Source organism: Colobus angolensis, unplaced genomic scaffold (genome assembly GCF_000951035.1).
Source record: "Colobus angolensis palliatus isolate OR3802 unplaced genomic scaffold, Cang.pa_1.0 Scaffold212, whole genome shotgun sequence".
In the NCBI taxonomy this organism is placed as follows: Eukaryota; Metazoa; Chordata; class Mammalia; order Primates; family Cercopithecidae; genus Colobus; species Colobus angolensis.
Genome location: NW_012115289.1, coordinates 5,230,925 through 5,252,864, shown reverse-complemented (window position 1 = coordinate 5,252,864; position 21,940 = coordinate 5,230,925). Strand labels below are relative to the sequence as shown.

The 21,940-nt window shown below is 39.1% G+C and overlaps 1 protein-coding gene and 1 pseudogene across 1 annotated transcript in view; one reads left to right on the top strand and one right to left on the bottom strand.

Annotated features, from left to right (window-relative positions):
* The first annotated feature begins 2,388 nt into the window (after positions 1 to 2,388).
* The window catches only part of DDX4 (DEAD (Asp-Glu-Ala-Asp) box polypeptide 4), an 88,763-nt gene continuing 69,211 nt past the window's right edge, over positions 2,389 to 21,940 (top strand). The window contains exons 1-3 of the mRNA XM_011942929.1: positions 2,389 to 2,456; positions 3,208 to 3,290; positions 10,440 to 10,500. Of these exons, the coding sequence (XP_011798319.1) occupies positions 2,414 to 2,456; positions 3,208 to 3,290; positions 10,440 to 10,500 (187 nt within the window). The 5' untranslated portion in view covers positions 2,389 to 2,413. The remainder of the gene's footprint in view (positions 2,457 to 3,207; positions 3,291 to 10,439; positions 10,501 to 21,940) is intronic.
* LOC105512461 lies at positions 14,738 to 17,406 on the bottom strand (annotated as a pseudogene).

Sequence of the window (21,940 nt, the reverse complement as noted above, 5' to 3'; positions counted from 1 at the left end):
CTCGGCTCACTGCAAGCTCCGCCTCCCGGGTTCACGCCATTCTCCTGTCTCAGCCTCCCGAGTAGCTGGGACTACAGGCGCCTGCCAACGCGCCTGGCTAACTTTTTGTATTTTTAGTAGAGACGGGGTTTCACCGTCTTAGCCAGGATGGTCTGGATCTCCTGACCTTGTGATCTACCCGCCTGGCCTCCCAAAATGCTGGGATTACAGGTGTGAGCCACTGCGCCCGGCCTAAATATAATCTTTTAAGGTTAGGTGTGGCGGCTTATGGCTGTAATCCCAGCACTTTGGGAGGCTGAGGCAGAAGGCTCACTTGAGGCCAGGAATTGGAGACCAACCTGGGCAACACAGAGAGACTCTTTCTCTACAAATTTTTTTTTTTTTTAATTAGCTGGGCATGGTGGCTCGCCCCTGTAGTCCCAGATATTGGGGAGGCTGAGGTGGGAGGATCACTTGAGCACAGGAGGTTGAGGTTGCGGTAAGCTATGATCATGCCAGTGCACTTCCCTCTGGGTGACAGAGTGAGACCTTGTCTCAAAAATAAATAAATAAATAATAAATTCATTTTAATCACCTTGAGAATAATCTGACAAAGTTTATTGCTAACTAGATAAATCCTGACATACTTGGTGGTGATGGTTCTAGAGATAAAAAGTATAGAGATAAAAACTATGAAGCAAGCCTGAGCCTATTAAGTGCTTCATCCTTTATGTACCAGTATCAAACTGTGTTGCTATTTATGTTCCTGAATGAGATAGGAATTTCTTCAAAGATTCAGGGAAGAGAAAATGACAGAAACAACAACAAAAATGAGAACTAAACCTTTTTTTTTTTTTGAGACGGAGTTTTGCTCTGTCACCTAGGCTGGAGTGCAGTGGCACGATCTCGGCTCACTGCAAGTTCCGCCTCCCGGGTTCACGCCATTCTCCTGCCTCAGCCTCCTTAGTAGCTGGGACTACAGGCGCCCGCCACCACGCCTGGCTAATTTTTTATATTTTTAGTAGAGATGGGGTTTCGCCGTGTTAGTCAGGATGGTCTCCATCTCCTGACCTCGTGATCTGCCTGCCTCAGCCTCCCAAAGTGCTGGATTACAGGCATGAGCCATCGTGCCCGGCCTCTGAGAACTACACTTTTAAAACAGCCCATGGTCACGCTTTTTGAAGGGCTGGGGAAAATACTGAGGGATTTTACCTGCTTTGGGGTTGGGGGCTGGGGACAGAACAAGAAAATCTGATTGAAGGCAGCATGAAGTATCAAAATAACCCTTGGCCACTTTGGCTAATGCCCGAAGGAATGTAAACAGGTGGACCACAAATCCAAGCCTTGATGAATGACCTATGCTAGCACAAATTTCCTCCCTTCTTCTGGAGCAGAGCCTGTTTCCTTCCAAAGTGGTGGACCCCCCCAACTCTTACAGGCTTTTTTTTTCTGTCTCACTCTGTCGCCCAGGTAGAGATCAATGGCATGATCTCTGCTCATTGCAACCTCTGCCTCCCAGGTTCAAGCGATTCTCCTGCCTCAGCCTCCTGAGTAACTGGGACTACAGGCGCCCGCCACCACATCCGGCTGATATTTGTAATTTTAGTAGAGACAGGGTTTCGCCATTTTGTCCAGGCTGGTCTCGAACTCGTAGCCTCATGTGATCTGCCCGCCTCGGCCTCCCAAAGTGCTGGGATTACAGGCGTGAGCCACCATGCCCAGCCGAGTCTAACTTTCTTTACAACTTCCTGGGGTACCAGCTGGACGGAGTCTCATCCCTATCCCCCTTTCTGGAAAGGAAAGGGAATGCACCTTGTCCATGGGCCTCAGCTGCACTTTGAGGCACCTGGAATCCCCTGTGAAGCGAGCCTCTGAAATGCAGAACCCGAGGGGCCAACTGCCCAGGGACCGCGATGGGTAAAATGGGAGAGAGCACCGAAGAGGCCGAGTAGGGAGGGCATTATCCCTTTCCCCTTTTACTATCATTTTTTGTTAGAAAAAAGGCAGATGGACATCTTTGGCTTGTGGAGCTTGCACAAGGAAAATCCAGAGCGTCTCCAGAATAAGGACTCCACCAGAGAACGTGGACACGACTGGGCCCTCCGCCAGCCTTGTACCCGCAGGCCCAACAGACCATTTGACGAGGAGGCCAGAGCGTCGCCATAGGTACCCGAACGCTAGCGTTTAGGGAATGCGCAGGCTAGAAGTGGAGGCGGGACGCCACTGGACATCTGAGCGATGATTTGCTGGTGGCGCTAGGCACCAGCCAATCGTCAACAGACGCCATTTGTTGTTGGAGCACGCACCTGACGCAGTGGGCGTTTTGCACGTGCAGCCGTTTAAGCCGCGTGGGCGCCTGCGAGGACTTGGGAGAGGAAACAGCGGGGAGGTGAGTGAGCTGCCTTTCTGCGGGAACTGGCCTGAATTCGGTCGTATGGGCCCCCCAGTAACCGGCCTTTGGTCAAAGAGTGGATGGGGTAGGCGGGGTTTCGAAGCCGTCCTTCGGAGTCTTTCTGCCTCAGGGTCTCAAGAGTCTTATAGGTGCCCAAAGTCTGGGCTTGCGGCCTGCAGAGGAGGCAAAGGGGCCTTCTTCCCGGCCTCTACACTGCGTTTTGTCTGAACAGAGATGGTCCTAGTACCATTTGTGTACAAACCCTTCTAGTTGAAGCTGGTTGTCCTTTGTCGGCAGGATTTGGGCGACCCTACCCTTCTTCCCTTCCCCACTAAAATCCAAGGCCTCCCTCTTCACCCAATTGCCACCTCCCCGCCAACTCCCTTACCCCTGCCCCCGCGCACACCAGAAACACCCCAAAGCAAACATCCTGTCCACCTTAGATATTAATCTTGGGAAGGGAGAAATCTTAAGTAGTTTCTGAAAAAATTTTCCTCTCCCTTAATATTCAATAAGTCGTTTGGGGACTCTTTGAGGGAGGAGATAAATTCTATGAACAGATTTTTGGGAAAAGCCTAAGTCTCGCTGGGGACATGGTGATTGCTAGAATGACTAGGTAAGAGGTTCAACTAGTTTTTAAAGATAAAAAAGGAGAGAAATGCCACCTTTAGATAAGAAGAGATCTAATTCCTTCTTTGGAAAAAGCTTCTGGGGTATCAGCACCTAGTTGGGTAGTTTCAAGAGGTATATGTGAAACAATGAGTTTATACTTTTAAAGTTATGATTCTGATCTAATTGAGTCCAAATATGCATTTTTTTTTTTTTTTTCTGAATAGAACTTGAAGCCACCATGGGAGATGAAGATTGGGAAGCAGAAATCAACCCTCATATGTCTTCCTATGTTCCCATATTTGAGAAGGTAATAACATTTAAAGTTGAGTTATTAAATGCTATGGATTTTATCAAAGTTGAAAATCACTGTGGTGAGAGTTCTAAATTATACAGTCTGTGCCAGTGTTTATCTCCATGTGATTGTTATTAACTATTATACGGGGAGTAAGAGGCAAGCTACGCCTCGTATAGGATACAATAGCTTGAGGCAATTTGATAATTAAAAACTAAAATAGATGTAATAATATTAATGACCTAATTTAAATCTCAGTGATTTAGGACTTCTTCAGGTGAAAGCAAACTTGGACAAATGTGGTTGGTATCAGTGAAAGACCCTTGTATGGAAAATTGAAAACAATAATTACGTTTTGGGAGACATTCTGAATTCTGAAAATTGATTTTGTGCAAGGAGGGCTCTCAGAATAAATGATACCAGGCTGATTGAGTTGGTAACGTCAGTTTGTATGAATCTTCAGATCTTTTTTCTTAATGGCATTTGGGGAGTTACGTTGTAATTTAGCAGGGGACAGTGGGGTAAGCTTTTTGGGCTTCAGTTCTGACTTGGAAATTGGCTTTAAAAAGATTAATAGAAGGTACTTTATAAAAGATAATATAAGAGATTATTTTTGCATGTGTTACTTACTTGATGATGTCTCTACAAGTTGATTTTTTTTTTTCCCTTCAGAATTTCCAGTTTAAGTGTATGTCAGTTCTGACACTTTGATTTCAAGTTTTGCCTTAGTGGAAGTTCTTATTTTAGACAAAAATATAAAATATGCAATCTTTTGTCTTAGTTGAATTTGATCTATATGTGATGTTTATATTAAAATACCCAAAATGCTAATATAAATTTATCATGTTTCTTGTCTTGGAACTTTTTTAAAGAAATAACATGTTACCTTTTTTTTTTAATTTTTTAAAATTTTTGTAGAGATGAAGTTTCATTGTATTGCCCAGGCTGGTCTCCAACTCCTGAGTTCAGGCAGAATTCTCAAAGTGTTGGGATTACAGGCACGAGCCATTGCACCTAGACTATGCTATCTTTTTATAGTTCTCTTCTCATCATGAAAATATTATAGCTTTTTTGGGAAAAGAGGAGAAAGTCACCTACAAATCTTGCCTACTAGACAAGCACTCCTGTTAAATTTTTTAGTCAAGTTTCTTCTGTTTTTTCCAGACATTTTTTGTTTGTTTTTGGTACAGAGTCTTGCTCTGTCACCCAGGCTGGAGTGCAGTCGTGCAATCTGGGCTCACTGCCGCCTCTGCTTTCTGGGTTCAAGCGATTCTCCTGCCTCAGCCTTGCTCAGCTGAGACTACAAGCGCATGCCACCATGCCCAGCTAATTTTTATATTTTTATTTTTTTAGTAGAGATGGGGTTTCACCATGTTGGCCAGCCTGGTCTTGAACTCCTGATCTCAGGTGATTCACTCACCTCAGCCTTCCAAAGTGCTGGGATTACAGACGTGAGCCACCGTGCCTGGCCGAAACATGTTTTATATAGTTTTGATGATAGTATATAACAGTAATTTTTTTTTTTTTTTGAGATGACGTTTCACTCTTTTGCCCAGGCTGGAGTGCAGTGGTGCCATCTCAGCTCGCTGTAACTTCTGCCTCCCAGGTTCAAGCGATTCTCCTGCCTCAGCCTCCCAAGTAGCTGGGACTACAGGTGTGTGCCACCACACCCAGCTAATTTTTTTTTTTTTTTTTGTATTTTTAGTAGACGTAGGGTTTCACTATGTTGGCCAGGCTGGTCTCAAACTCCTGACCTCAGGTGATCCTCCCACTTTGGCCTCCCAAAGTGCCAGGATTACAGGCATGGGCCGCCACATCCAGCCATATGATAGTAACTTTTGAATCCATCTTTTTTCACACTTCAGCACTAACTATTCCATATTACAACTTCTGTAGGAATTTCAGTGGTGTTAACTTCTCACTCTGGTATTGTCATTAATGTTTACATCTTATTTTAATTTGGAAATTTTTTTCAAAAATGGAATTACTTGTTCAGAGGACATTTTTTATAGTTCTTTTACCTCCTTGTTCTCAATAGATTTGTTATAATACAGAGTTTAATTCACATATACATACCTTATTCTCCCTGGTTTTAATAGCCAGGGGGAATAAATTTTTGTCTTCATGAAATGTTTAAGCAGCACGCTGCACTGTAGCATGTTGTGCATATTTATTGCATTGGGTTTCTGAAATTAAGGATGACTGTCAAATCTTTCAGATTTACCTTTTTGGGATTTTTATGCTATTCAATAACATAGTTTCTTCACATTGGGAAGACTAAATTGAATATGTTGACAAGTCTACCTTATGATGCTTAATACATTTGTGTTGGGTGAATTTGTAGTATATCTTTTGCATTTGTCTGCAAACTTAACACCTGGTGTTGTGCTGGTTGTGCCATTAGTTCTTGGGCTTAGTTGACTCAAAAGAACATGGTGCATTCAGGATCTTTATTTGCCTTCCTAGGTTGAATAAAAAGTGCAGAGATGGGCACGTGCAGTGGCTCATGCCTGTAATCCCAGCACTTTGGGAGGCTGAGACAGCCAGATCACTTGAGGCCAGGAGTTCAAGACCAGCCGGGCCAATGCAGCAAAACCCCTTCTCTACTAAAAATACAAAAAATTAGCTGGGCGTGGTGGCACGCGCCAGTCGCCTCAGCTACTCAGGAGGCTGAGGCAGGAGAATCGCTTGAAATGGGAAGGTAGAGATTGCAGTGAGCTGAGACTGCGCAGCTGCACTCCAGCCTAGGCAATGGAGCAAGACTCTGTCTCAAAAAAAAAAAAAAAATGCGGAAACTAGAGATGAATACCTTACATTTTTATGTAGAAGAAATCTAAAGTCTTTTATTCCATTTCTTTTAAAGACACCATTTTGATTTGTTTTTCTAACTGAATTTGGTTTTCAAGAAAAAGCTGGCCTTCTCTTTTAAATTTATAGCAGTTTTGTCTGTGATGATCCTTTTCTGAGTGCTTCTCAGGAACTTTATTTGGAGACTTAATATTGACATACGCTTATATAATTTTGAAATAATATGTCATTGTTCTAGTAGAACTGATAGAATTTTAGGTAGAACTTCTCAATTCTAGATTTTAAAGTGATTGTACCACCTGGGGATAGAATAGCGAAAGATGTGAAGTTAAGAAAGATTTGATAATCTGGCAATTATATAGTCCAGAAAGCTCAACGGTTAGGCATTTGCACATTGCTTGCAGGCTTATTGGGGTGAGTGTTAGAATGGATGGGTATGGTGAGTGTATTAGATAATTCCGTTGCTTACTTACTAGCTGTAAGGCTTCTTGTTAACTGACCATGAAAGTAAGCCGGTCTAGTGATCACTTCTGTCAGATCTATTTGCCATTTTTGTGGCACATTTCAGAAGGCAAAATCTCTTGTGGTTAAAGTGGAAACAGTAATTGAGTAATTAGACCATCCACAATTATAATTTTATTAAGCAGCAGTAGCAATGTTAGTAGTAATTGTTGAGATTAGAAAATAAATGTATTATGATATGCCAAAATTGAAAATAAGAATACAGGTGAAAAAAATGTGTTCATCAAAATGCCCTTTTTATTTGTAGCTGCATATGAGAACCCTTATGTGTTAAACATTTGAAATATCTGAATTGGTGCATTTGGGTGGTTTGAGAGATAATAATGGTTTACAGCTAAGTATTTTAAGAGGTAAGCTAATGACAAGACCTATGATTCATTCAGCATATCTTTGAGTTCTAGTAGGTGATGGAGAGATAGTGATGAACATAAGGTATTTGCTGTTACATTGTATTTTACTGGAGAAGACAGAATAAGCGTGTTTGAGAACCAAATAATTATAGTGAAAAGTACTATAAAAATTAGAGAAATGTGTGTGTGAGACTGGTGTGGGATGGATTTAGTTGGAGAGGGAAGGCTTCTCTGAGACAGTGACTCATGAGCCTGAGACTTAAAGGAGTACCAGCAGGACATCATGTGCAAAGGTTCTCAAGGAAACTTTGAGGAGGAGGAGGGAACAACCTTGGGTTATTAGGGCAATAAGAAGGCCAATGTATTAATTTTCTGTGGCTGCTATAACAAATTAACACAAACTGGGTAACTTAAAGCAACATAAATTTATTCTTACAGTTCTGGAAGCCTGAAGTTAGAAATCAAGGTTTCAGCAGGGCTGCCCTTTCTCTGGAGGTTCTTGGACAGAATCTTTGCTTCTTCTAGCTTCTAGTGGCTAGAGGCATTCCTTGGCTTGTGGCTGCGTATCTCTTGGCTCTGTCTTCACATTGCCGCCTCCTTTGTGGGTCTTTGTGTTATCTCCCTCTACCTCTCTGTTATAAGGACACTTGTGATGGCAATTAGGACTCATGCCGATAATCCAGGGTAATCTCATCTCAAAATCTTTTAACTTAATTTCGTCTGCTGTGACCCCTTTTCTCCTTTCTTTTTTTTTTTTTTTTTTTTGAGAAAGAGACTTTTTCTGTCACCCAGACTGGAGTGCAGTGGTGCAAATCTCGGCTCTCTGCAACCTTCACCTCCTGGGTTCAAGCGATTCTCCTGCCTCAGTCTCCTGAGTCGCTGGGATTACAGGCGCCCGCCACCATGCCTGGTTAATTTTTGTATTTTTAGTAGAGATGGGGTTACACCATGTTGGACAGCCTGGTCCTGAACTCCTGACTTCAGGTGATCTGGTTGCCTCGGCCTCCCAAAGTTTTGGAATTACAGGTGTGAGCCACCGTGCCCAGCTACTTAAGGTTTTTCATGATAAAATTCTGTTGGAAATTATTTTTGATGTCTTTTTTTGAAATTCATCTTGGAATTTGTAAGTTGGATGTATGTGGGATATTAAGTTCCATAGCTTGAAGAGTAACAATAAGTGTTTCAGTTCTTTAGTGTAAGAGTGTTTTCTAACACTTGTAAAACCAGTCTTTTTTTTTGTTTTTGTTTTTGGCTCTATTCACTCTAGTACGTTTAGCATTGCAAACAAGAAAAAAGTCTTCAGATTTTGAATATAAAATATTGGATAATTGTTCTTGTTTTAATGTCTGTGGTAGTAATAAACTGGAATTTTTTTTTTTTTTTACTGTAGCAATTACCAAAACCCCAAGGTATTTCAAGTATGTTGTTGTCTTTGTGCTCTTCATGATGACTCAGAAAAATGTTTGGACGACTCTTGAGCTTTTTTAAAGTAGTTTTAAAAGTCAGTGTCTTTGTGAAAGAAATTGTAGCAAATAAATGTTACCTAAAGATGCCTACTTTGGTGCATTCTCTCTAGGTTTGGGACTTAGTTAAATGAACTTATTTGAAGGAACATTTTAACTGTTGTAATATAGTCAGTTGATTAAGAAATCATCTGTAGATTTCCTTTCATTCTGAAATTATTAAATTCTGATTGTCATGTGCAAGAATTTCAGAGCTGTATTCTGAACTTTTGCCATAATTAAAGGAAGTTTATGTGAGAAGGAGTAAAGCTGTGGATTGATGATAAGGACACCCTAAGAGTTAGAAGTGAGAAAAAAATTTACTCCAATTGTCCTTAATCTAGAGCTGTCCGGAGAAATGTTGGAAGTTTCCAAAAGTAACCTGCATTCAGCTATTGATTTTATAACAAGTTGAATTTTCTAAATCCAGCAGTAATTCGACCACTGCTAATGTAATGCTTGTGTGTTAATAGTAAATAATTTTCTTTAGCCTAAAGTAGGGAAAGTGGAACAGTTAGTATTTCAGAGCAAAGACAGTCTTCAGCTACTGCTGTGGCAAATTTGATTAAAATTAACCATGAATATTCTGATGCTATAGCCGAGGATATACCTTTTCATTGTAGTTGTAGTGCAGTGGCAGGTTGCATATATAAATTGTTTTCAGTCCATAAGTGAATGTACTTTACAGTGAATCTTTTTTTTTTTTTTTTTTTTGAGACGGTGTGAGACAGTGTTTTTGCTCTTGTTGCCCAGGCTAGAGTGCAGTGGCATGATCTCGGCTCACCACAACCTCTGCCTCCTGGGTTCAAGTGATTCTTCTGCCTCAGCCTGCTGAGTAGCTGGGGTTACAGGTGCCCGCCACCATGCCCGGCTAATTTTGTATTTTTAGTAGAGGTGGGGGTTTCTCCATGTTGGTCAGGCTGGTCTTGAACTGCTGACCTCAGGTGATCTGCCCACCTCGGCCTCCCAAAGTACAGGTGTGAGCCACTGAGCCCGGCCAGTGAATTCCTTTTTAAAACATGAGAGTACCATTAATTGGTTTCACTATAAATGTAGTAGAGGTTTTAAAAATTTCTGTAGTACTTTTCTAGAACAAAGATTAGTGTTAAATCACTAATACTCTGTAGTATTGATGAATATACTGTAATATATGGAACTCAGCACACAGTAGTGTATATTGACCAGTGTTGGTTTATTCATGTATTTCTTTGTCAGATTTTATAATGATATTTTATTATATTTTCTTTTCTATTTTTATTTTTTGAGACAGGGTCTTACTCTGTTACCCAGCTGGAGTGAGTGGTGTGATCTTGGCTCACTTCAACCTCTGCCTCACAGGCACAAGTGAACCTCCCACCTCAGCCTCCCGAGTAGCTGGGGCTACAGGCTCATGCCACCACACCTGGCTAACTTTTTGTATTTTTAGTAGAGCAAGGGTTTCGCCATGTTGCCCAGGCTGGTCTTGAACTCCTGGGCTCAAGTGATCCTCCTGTCTCAGCCTCCCACAGTGCTGGGATTACATGCGAGAACCACCACACCCATCCTGATTGTACTTTTCAGGAATATGGGTGACTTAAATGACTAAACTTTTGTTTTAAGTCAGGTGTCAGCGAACCCTTTCTATAAAGGGCCAGATAATAAATAATTTAGACGTTATAGGCCTTACTTGTCTGTCACAACTTTGCTGTTGTAATGCTCCAATACTGTTTACAGAATCAGGTGGCCCATCAGATTTGGCCCGTGGCTGTAGTTTTCTGACCACTGTTCTAGTGATATATATTAGTACTATATATACAATGTTAAAGTGAAGATGTCTTGGAATAATTAGTAAAGGAACATCCAGTGATTTAGAAAACCTTACAGTATGTCATTATTTTGTTCTGAACAAAGCCTAATTGTTACAATTTTCTAGTATTTGTGAAATAAATGACACATTTGTATTCAAAGTAGGAAACTAGTCTTTTCTTTCTTCCTTCTTACAGGATAGGTATTCTTCTGGAGAAAATGGAGACAATTTTAACAGGACTCCAACTTCATCATCAGGTATGTGTTATGTTTGGAAAACGGTAAAACCCTTTTTAGTTTAAGGGTTTCATCTAATGAATGAAGAGCAGCAGACTAGTAGACATCTTGTAGAGGGTGTTTTAAAAAATTTCTTAGTGAAAGTTCCTTCTAATTTGGATATTGTGGAATGGGGGTACTTCTAGTTAGAGGAATTGAGAGAGGGGAAAGTATAGACTGTATTATTTGATTTAATGGGTTACTATAAAACGTTTGCCCAACTTGAAAGTTGCACATTCAGCTTCCAGGCTGCTAGGGTATCATCATCATCAGGGTTCCTGACATAAGGGAGTAGAATATAGGACTATAAGGTTGGCCGGGCTCGGTGGCTCAAGCCTGTAATCCCAGCACTTTGGGAGGCCGAGATGGGCGGATCACGAGGTCAGGAGATCGAGACCATCCTGGCTAACACGGTGAAACCCTGTCTCTACTAAAAATACAAAAAACTAGCCAGGCGAGGTGGTGGGCGCCTGTAGTCCCAGCCACCCTGGAGGCTGAGGCAGGAGAATGGCGTAAACCCGGGAGGCGGAGCTTGCAGTGAGCTGAGATCCGGCCACCGCACTCCAGCCCGGGTGACAGAGCAAGACTCCGCCTCAAAAAAAAAAGAACTATAAGGTTGTTGAAGCAGGTTACAATGGTGATGACCTGTCACGATAATAATTGTTTAAGCCAAATCTGCCATACCATCAGGATATTATGAGTTTCTTTGGGATCAGAAAACTAATTTGGGAAAGGTCTTAGGAGAACAATAGAAACAAGTGTCAAGGTAAAGGAACCCATATCCTTCCTCATGCACCCTCCTCCCAACCCCACTGTGAACTTGTTTTCACTTTGGTTGCCCCTCCCACCATCATTTTTCCCCTTGGATTGTCCAACTCTGTTTTACAGAGTGGATGTAGATGGGAAGATGAGTGGAAGTGGTAGGACTAGGCTGGGAAACTGAGCTCACAGCAGTAGTTTTTCACATTGTTGAAGTCCAAAGCAGGATGAAATGCAATTGTTACTGCAGTAAAATAATTTTGATCAGGCTCAGTGGCTCATGCCTGTAATCCCAGCACTTTGGGAAGCTGAAGTAGGAAGACCATTTGAGGCCTGGAGATCAAATGATCATTTGAGATCATTTGAGACCAGCTTGGGCAACATAGTTGGAGTCTATATCTACAAAAAATTTAGGCCGGGCCTGGTGGCTCACGCCTGTAATCCCAAAACTCTGGGAGGCTGAGGCAGGTGGATCAGGTCAAGAGATCAAGACCATCCTGGCCAACATGGTGAAACCCTGTCTCTACTAAAAATACAAAAATTAGCTGGGTATGGTGCTGCATGCCTGTAGTCCCAGCTTCTTGGGAGGCTGAGGCAGGAGAATCACTTGAACCCAGGAGGCGGAGGTTTCAGTGAGTCGAGATTGTGCCACTGTGCTCCAGCCTTGCGATAGAGTGAGACTCTGTCTTCAAAAAAAAAAAAAAAAAAAAATTTAAAAATTAGCTGGTCATGGTGGCCTGTGCCTGTAGTCCTAACTACTTGGCAGGTTGAGGATTGCTTGAGCCCAGGAGTTCAAGGCTATAGTGAACTATGATCATGCCACTGCACTCTTCCCTGGGCAATGGAGTGAGACCCTGTCTCTAAAAGCAAAACAAGACAAAAGCATTTAAAAAACTATGATGAAGTATACATAACGTAAGATTTACCATTTTAATGTGTACAGTTCAGCAACATTCGGTACAGTCACATTACTCTGTAACCATCATCCACCATCCACCCCCAGAACTTTCTTGTCTTCCCAAACTGGAACTCCGTACCCAATGAAAAATAACTCCCCATTTCCTCCTCTCCCCTGATCCTGGCAACCACTATCTACTTTCGGTGAATTCGAGTAACTATGACTTTACTATGAGTCTCTAAATTGAGTTACTACTATTTTTAAGGCTGACTAGCATAAAAGGAAGAGGGCCTGGTGGCATCAGGTAGTAGTTTTATCATTTCTCTTATCAAAAATTAGCAGATGAGGTAAAACATTTTATGGTCAAGGGAGCTGCATGTTCACTGAAACCTGGCCTATGTTGGAAAACACCCGTGGTGAGGTTGTTTCCAAAATGTGAGGATACTTTGAGAGTTAGTTTGTCAGGTTAAAGCAAATCTAATTCTCATGAGGATCTTTCTTAAGTTCAGGGTAAATATCTTGACAAAAGTTTAAAAGAGATGCCTTTGCTATTTTCAAAACATATTTATCTTTTATAAACATTTAAACACAGTGGTTTAATACAGAAATATTCAGATTCTCAGAAGTTCTTGGAATCCTGCCTGCCGAAACCCCAGCAAAGGGCTAATTTTGCTTCTACCATATAAACTCTGTGTGTACTTAGAGTATTCCAGAAAGACAAATGGGTAAACGTAATCGATGCCTCTTAACATGTCTATTTGCATAGATCGCTAGGAGAAACCTGGTTTTTTGAGGTACAAACAGAAGCCATTATTTGTAAAGGAGTGAAAGCTTAGATCTATAGTATATTAAAGCATAACACTGTTTTGTATTGGAATTTTCAATAACTAGACTGAAATAACCACCAACTAAAAGCTAAGTTTTTTTTAGCATTAGACCTATGATTGTTTAGGCTATTGAAATGAAATCACTAATGAAAATCACTAATGAAAAATATTGATTGCCTGCTTACCTTCTAGATAACAAGTACTTTTTGTAGTTCTTCATAATTTTTTTATTTTTTAATGAAAATTTTCTTATTAGAGAAATGTAAACCAGGCCAGTGAATGTATGCCAAGCCAAAACCTAAATATGCTTATTGTTTTAAAAAAAGTAAAAAGGGATAAATAAAATCTGAAATCTTAACCCCTAAATTTAGCCACCATTTGATGTCTATTGACTCTGATTTTTTAGATTCCTGTGTATATTCTCCACATACATGATAGTATACCACTGGCATAATATATTAATACGTATATTCCTTTTATTATAAATACCTGTCTTGCTTTTCCTTTGCTTACCCATGCTTACCTTCCATACTCTTTTCATGCTCTTAAAATTGTACTTAGACATGCTTCTTTTCATTCTGTATTTTATAGAAATGGAATCCTGTTATATCATATCTTGCTTTTATTTAATAGTCATGGAAACCCTTCTAAACAACTGGTATTATCTGATTATTTCCAAAATTAAGTGAAAACAATTTCACATTACTTGGCTTTAAAATGTCAATAGGAGCTGTATTGGCTTATGCCTGTAATTCCTTTGCTTTGGGAGGCTGAGGTGGAGAAGTGCCTGAAGCCGGGAGTTCAGAACCAGCCTGGGAAACAAAGTGAGACACTGTCTGTACAAAAAATTTTTTTAAATTAGCTGGGCATGGCGATGTGCACCTGTAATCCCAGCTACTCAACAGGCTGAGGTAAGAGGATTGCTTGAGCATAGAATTTTGAGGTTACGGTGAGCATTGATCACACTACTGCACTCCAGCCAGGCTGATGGAGTGAAACCCTGTCTCTTAAAAAAAAAATTCTGCTGAACCTTAGTTGCCTTGTTGTATTTGAGGGTGGATCATTAAAATACTGATTAGAAGCTCAACTCTGTGCAGGGATGCACTGGTGGGCTCTACTGTGAAGTGATTGGGCCAGGACCAGGCTGTTTTGTTTGGGAGAGCAGGATCCTCTAGTCTCTGAGATATAAGTATATGCTAGTTCCAGCCTTCCCTTCCTCCCTCTCTGTCCTCACTATATTGTACAGCTCCTATGTTGCTTTTGCTTATTTCTTTATTACTCATGTTTGATTTGAAGCAAGCTGTTTGTGGGAGGAAGTTTCAGGAGTTTCTTGCCCTCCCCTTCCCCAAAGGAGCAATTATTTTGTATGTGTGTGTCTTTTTTTTTTTTTCAAAAAACTTTTTGCAAGTTGTTTTATTTGCAATGCTAACTTTTAAAAGGCTACTAAAGTTAACTGGATTACAAACTAGGCAGAAATTGCTTTACAAAAGGAGGGAAATACCAAAATGTTAGTTTCTGTAGAGAATCCACAGTTCCGTTTTATTCAGAGCAAAAAAGAAAAAAACTTTTAATCACACTAGAAGAAACTCAGCATTAGGTTTGGAATCTGTACTCAAACTATACATGCAATGACAGTATTCTGCTAAAGCAGTTGATTTGCTGTTGTATTTGTCTACTTTTTTTGTATTAATAATTATAAACTCTACAGCAGTGCAACTAGTATTTGGAACAATCTTTACAGTGTCAGGCACATTTCGTGTTTCTTCACACCATTAGTTCTGTGTACGTGGGCTTCCTCCCCTTCAGTAAAGTTGTTTTGATATTGAAGGTCTTGGGAATGTCCACAGGTGTTTTCTCCTTGATCTTATTGGCAGCATGTAACAAACCTTTGATAGTAGCTTGCAGCTAGAATAAGTTCAAAGAGAGTTCCTTGGTGAATTTTCAGGAATTCTTGATCCCAAACAGGATTTTTATCTGCTCACTTTTCTTCTCGGTATTCTCAGGAGGAGGAGGAGGGTCATCTTTATGGTGGGTGCACCACTGAATGACCTTTTAAAATATTGCTTCATTAACATTTGGTAGAGGAACTGGGTCATCATCTCCTTCAATCGTTCATTCCCACATCTTCCAACATGATCTTGATAGTACAGATTGTTTGGTAGTTTCCACATTAACCTCAAATATTTCTTCATTGGAACTCCACAACTACTTGAAAGCAGGCTAGAGGCTGATATGAGCCAGGCAGCATCAGCACAGAAGGGAAGTGTGGAGGACATGGCTACTCTGTGTATGTTTTTAAATGTGTGTTTTTCTGAGCATATTTTGGTGTGTATTTTTAGCTTAGAAAAATTATTGTGCCTAAGATTTTTTTTTTTAACTTTTCCCCTTGTCACTGTTTAAGATATATTCCTCATTGATAATTGATTTCCTTATTTCTAATGACTGCATGGTATTTCATATACTTTTATCACCAAGTTTTATCTACCCCTGTTCTCCCTCTGTGATAGGCACTGAGATTACCTCCTCTTCCACTCTGCTACCATAGGATGGGCATTCTTGTATATGTTTATTTATGGGCCAGAGTGAGAATTACTTTGAATAGTGGACTCAAGAGTAGAATTACAGGGTTATGGAAAGGGGTAATGTACTTAATTTGTCTAAATATTTCAAAAATTGCTCCCCAGAATAGCTATACAAGTTTATACTCCCATCATTAGGTTGTGAGGGTTCTCATAGTCCCTATATTCCCACCAACATTTGACATTTTTAATTTTAATTAATTTTTGCCAGTCCATTTGGGTATAAAGTAAAAAAAAAATTTTTTTTTTTTGTAACAGGGCCTTGCTCTGTTGTCCAGGCTGGAGTGCAGTACTGTGATCATAGCTCACTGTAGCTTCAATCTCTCATGCTCAAGCAGTCCTCCTGCCTCAGTCTCCTGGGTAGCTGGGACTACAGACTTGCTCACCATGTCTGGCTGATTTTTAAAATTTTTAGCAGAGATGAGGTATTGCTATCTTGCCCAGGCTGGTCTTGAATTCCTGAGCGCAAGTGATCCTCCTGCCTTGGCCTCCCAAAGTGCTGGGATTATAGGCATGAGCCACCATGCCCGGCATCATTGCTTTAATATGCATGTATCTGACTGTCTCTTCATATACATGTTGTTTTTCTGTAAGTTTCTACTTTTGTTCATATTTTTAGTTTATTTTTCTATTGAGCTAGCTCTTCCTATTGTTGATTGGCAGGCATTGTTAATATTCTAGATTTTAGGCTCTTTCCTGATGTAGACACTGAATATCTTCTTCCATTCTGTTGTCTATCAGCTTTGTTCATGATATGCCTTATTAATCAAAAATTTAATTCTGAAGTTATTAAATAACTTTTTTGCTTCTGAATTTGATTTTGTAGTTTAAGAAACTCTTCCCCATCTCTGTCAAAAAGTAGTCTCCCGCATTATCTTCCTTAGACTTTTGCCTTTCACATTGAGCTTTTAATCATCTGAACTCACCCTTTTTTGATCATGGTGGCCATCTTTGAGTGTGAAATCAAGACATAGTGTATGTAGTATGAGTATACCTAAGTGACTCACAAAAAAGGAATCTTTGACATTAAAGTTTTTCTGGTCAGCCTGGCCATGGGCCTCTAGTTATTGAGGAGTTTTATTTGTGAACTGTGGTAAACTAGACATAATACAAAATTTACCATCTTAACAATTTTTAAATGCATTGAATCCCTTTTTTTCAATATGGTGAGAAATAGGGATCCAATTTTATTTCTCTCCACATAGCAACCTAGTTTTTCCAGCACCATCTAAGCATCCTGTCTTTTCCTTGTTGATGTGTGATGCAAATTTCATCTCTTAAATGATTTTGTTCTTTGTTGTCTTAAAGCATTGGATAAAATCTACAGCTCATTAACGAGTACTAGAAATAACAAACATCTAGGCTTTTCCTCACTTCAATGGGAAGACTCCCAAATTTTTATAATTATGATGTTTGCATTAGGCTACCAGTTGGGTTTTTTTTTTTTTTTTTATCATGCCAAGAGAATTTCTTTTCATTTCTACTTGAATATTTGTTTTGTTCAGGAATGGCAGTTGAATGTTATCAAATGGCTTTTTAGAATTACTGGTTTCTATTATTTCTCCCTTATGTCTGTTAATGTAGTAAATGAATTTTTAAATGAACTTTTTATTCCTGGGCTAAGCCTTACATGGCTCTTTTATTGTAGTATTGGATGAAATTAGATATTTTAGTTAGCACTTCTGAATTAATGTAAGATTGGTGTATAGTTTTCTTCTGTCATGTTGTCCTCACTTGATTTTGGTTTCAAGCTTTTCATGTTTTCCAATAAGCTCTGGAATGTGAAAATTACCTGTTTTTTACAAGTTGTATAGAATTTGTTCATAAAACTGTCCAGGCCAGGGCAGATTCTTTTTTTATTTTCAACTGTATTGAAGCATAGTGTACACATAGATTCAATATGTATTTCAGTAAGATCCACAGCATAAATGTCCAGCTCACTAAATTATCACAAGCTGAGCACTCCCTGAAAGCCAGCACTCACATCAAGAAAAACAGCATATTAACAGCACCCTTGAAGCCTTCCTTTTTCTTCCAGGCACTGTCCTTCTGTCCAGAGGTGACTACTATTCTGATTTCTAACAGCATAGATCAGTTTTCCCTATAAATGGCAGTCATATAAAATGGCATCATACATTATGTTCTTTTTTTTGTTGAGGTTTTCTCCAAGTTATTAGCAGTAGTTGTAGGTTATTCGTGGATGTGTAATATTCCCTATGTAAATATACCATAAATTAAAATATTGGTCATTTTTGTAGTTTCCAGTGTTTGCCTGTTATGAGTGGTTCTCTTAAGAATATTTTCCAGTTCATGTCTTTTGGTGGATATAAAAATCTTCTCTGAATGTGATTGACAGAACAGTAGCATTGGCATCACCTGGGAACTTGTTAGAAATGAAGAATCTCATACCGCACCCAGGACTGCTGCATCAGAATGTGTGTTTTAATGAGATCACCAGGTAATTTGAATGCACATTACTGTTATACTCTGAGGTCTCTACTTGGAAGACTTGACACTAAATTCTAAGTGTTTAGTATTTTAGCTACTTTGGATAATGAAAGGGATTAGAAGTCAGGACAGCTGGCAGCCCTAAGCACCACCAAATAGTTCCAAAACTCTTTGCCACCAAGTCTTTTCCCATCTTCCTTTAATTTTCCTCATTGCGGTTTAGGCAAATCACTGTGAAGAAAGGTTGGAAGATTATCGAGTCCTAGAGCTCATACTGAAGTCTCATACATAATTGGGTTTTTTTGCTTGGTGGTTTTAGTATATGGATTTTTTTTTAAGTTGTTCAATATTTGAGCCTCTTTGGATTTGGTCCAAGTGTAACTATGTTGGGAGATATTCTTTGTGGTCAGTTGTTGGGGATTGTGTACACTAACACTAAATTCATTTTAAATGGACTTCATTTTTATTTCTTTTGGTTTATTTTCGTGGATTTCATAGTATTCAGGAAGAACATCTATACTCCATCATTTATTGGTATTAGGGGCTTATTTTTATTGCTATGTATAATATGTATTATGGGGACTGCCATGATATATATCAATGACAGCATATCATTACATTCATGAAAGTGAATATAAACTTTCACATTTACATGTGAAACTACTGTGAGATTTAAAACTACTAAAAAATGGAAAGGAAATAATTGTATATTTTCCTTAGGATTGTGTGCTAATAACAAGGTAAACTGGGTTAATTCTTTCTTAGAACCTTATACTTTTGTACCACATTTTTATGTATTTTTTATTTACATAGGTTTTTGGGGAACAGGTGGTGTTTGCTTATATGAGTAAGTTTGTTAGTGGTGATTTGTGAGATTTTGGTGAACCCATTACCCGAGCAGTATACACGGTACCCCATTTGTAGTCTTTTATCCCTCACCCCCCATCCCACTCCTTTCCCCAAGTTCCTGAAGTCCATTGTATCATTCTTATCCCTTTGCATCCTCATAGCTTAGCTCCTGCTTACGAGTGAGAAGATCTGCTATTTGGTTTTCCATTCCTGAGTTACTTCACTAAGAATAATGGTCTCCAATTCCATCCAGGTTGCTGCAGATGCCATTATTGCATTTCTTTTTCTGGCTGAATAGTATTCCATTGTGTATGTATACACCACTCATTGATTGATGGGCATTTGGACTGGTTCCATATTTTTGATATTGCTAATTGTGTTGCTATAAACATGGGTTTGCAAGTATCTTTTCATATGATGACTTCTTTTCCAACTAGTGAGAGGTAGGATTCCCAAGAATTGTTACCCTGTGACTTTATTGTAGAATCTTTATTGAAGAATTTTTCATTAAAAAAATCTACTGTATTAAAGTCCTATGTAAACCATAAAGCTTAATGTTTTGAACCACCACTAATTGTAAGAACATTACCCACCAGGCACGATGGTTCACGCCTGTAATCCTAGCACTATGGGAGGCCGAAGTGGGTGGGTTACTTAAGGCCAGGAGTTCAAGACCAGCTTGGCCAATGTGGTGAAAACCTGTCTCCACAAAAAAAAATACAAAAATTAGCTGGATATTGTGGTACACGCCTGTAGTCCCAGCTACTCAGGAGGCTGAAGCGGGAGAATTGCTTGAACCCAGGGGGCAGAGGTCGCAGTGAGCCGAAATCGCGCCACCGTACTCCAGCGTGGGCGACAGAGCAAGACTCCATCTCAAAAACAACAAAAAAATTGTCATGCACATTTGGGTTGTTTCCTTTTTTGCTGTTATGAACAAACTCATCATTCCTTAGTTTGCTAAGTATATGTTAAGTCATGAAAGGTGTTAAATTATGTCATATACTTTTATCTGGAGAGATTAATTTTTTTTTATTAATGTATGTTACCTTTTTTAGATGTTGTAATGTTAAATACCCTTGCAAACTGGGATAAACCCAATTAGTTATAATATATTTTATCCATTCAATTTACTGTTGGGTTTGGTTTGCTAATATTTGTTTTTGAGATTTTGTATCTCTGAGTAAGAGGTTTATAATTTTCTTCTGAACTTTCATATCAAGATTATGTTGGTCTGTAAAATAAGTTAGTGAGTTACTTCTGTTTCCTGGAAGAGTTGTGGGACAATTGAATGATTTGTCCTTTGAGAGTTTGATAGAACTCACCTGTAAAACACGATCTCTCTGCATCTTTCTGATGCAGAAATTTAAGTACTGATTTAACTTCTGTAGGAAAGTTGGGTTTTTTATTGATTCTTGAGTCACTTTTGGTGAGTTAATTTTCTAGGAACTTTTTCATTTCTTTTAATTTAGTAGCATAAAGTTGCTCAGGGAAGTTCTCTAGTTGTCTTTCTCTTCTATCTTTGAGATTCTTTTTAAACACATTTCTAATACTATTCATTTGTATCTTTGTATCTGTTCTCCCCTCACCCCTCTTACTGGTCCTGTAGTAATTTGTTACCCTGGCAAATTTTATAGGTCTTTTAGAAGAACCAAGTTTTGGCCTTTTTGAGCCATTATATTACGTTTGTTTCCTTAAAAAAAAAAAAAAAAATAGAGACAGAGACAGAGAGAAAGACAAGGTCTCCTTCTGTTTCCCAGGCTGGAGTGCAGTAATTTAATCATAATTCACTGCAGCCTTGAATTCCTGGGCTCAAGTGATCCTCCTGCCTTAACCTCCCGAGTAGCTGGGTCTACAGGTGTGTATCACCACACCCAGCTACTTAATTTTTTTTTTTTTTTTTGGTAACGATAGGGTCTTGCTGTGTTACTCAGGCTGGTCCCAAATCCCTGACCTCAAGCATCTTTTCCCACTTTGGTCTCCCAAAGCTGTTTCCTATTTTATTAATTTTCATTCTTTATTTCCTTTACTTTTGTGTGATTTACTTTGTTTTTCTAGTATTCTTGTTGAGATGGCTATTAAGCTTATTGAGTTCTTATTTTCTAGTGTAAATATTTAAATACTGATAAAGTCACATTTTTATCATATAATTTGAAGTATTTTTGAACTTCCATTGTGCTTTTTTTTTGAGCTGTGGGTTATATAGTTTTTTAAAAAATATGTCACCAAATGGGATTTTAAACAATTTGTTTCATATTTAATAGCTTTTGATTTGATTGCATTGTAAAAGAATCTCATGTATATGAATTGATTTTTGAACTCTTTTGTTGAATTTGCATTATGGCCTTCTACATGGCCAGTTTATAAACACTCTCCATTGTTGAAGAATGTGGGCTCTTTAATGTTGAATGCTGTATATGTCTGTGAAATCCATATGCATACTATTGTATGGATGACCATAATTTCTTTATTCCACTTTGATCATTTATTTGGTATTACAGACAATGCTATAAGCATTTTTTTATAGCATGTGATTGTATCCAGAGGAGAAATTCATGTTACTGTACTTTCAGCGTATATGCCTTTTAAATTAGGATCAAGTTTGATCTAGTTTATACTCTAAATACAGTGTATGTTTTGTGCTTGTTTCCCTGTGTCTTTGTTCTGGCTATTAGCAAACTTAAGACTGTTTTCCATTTTTTAAAAATTTATTTATTTTGTTATTTTCTTTCAGGGAATGGAAAGGACTGTTTTCCATTCAATTAGGAGGTTAAAAATTACTGTCTTTTGATTTCTAATTCTTTATGAGTGAGATTTAGTCACAATTTATTTTTCTTTTGGAGAGCTAGTCATATAGCGTTTTTTTTTTTTTAACTGGGCTGATTGTCATTTTTTACTGCTATATAAAATTTCTTCTTTGCCACATGTGGCACATTGAGAAGGCTTAAGGTTTGCAAGTACTAGATAGTTGTTTTTTTTTTGAGACAGAGTCTTGCTCTGTCACCCAGGCTGGAGTGCTGTGGCCAGATCTCAGCTCACTGCAAGCTCTGCCTCCCGGGTTCACG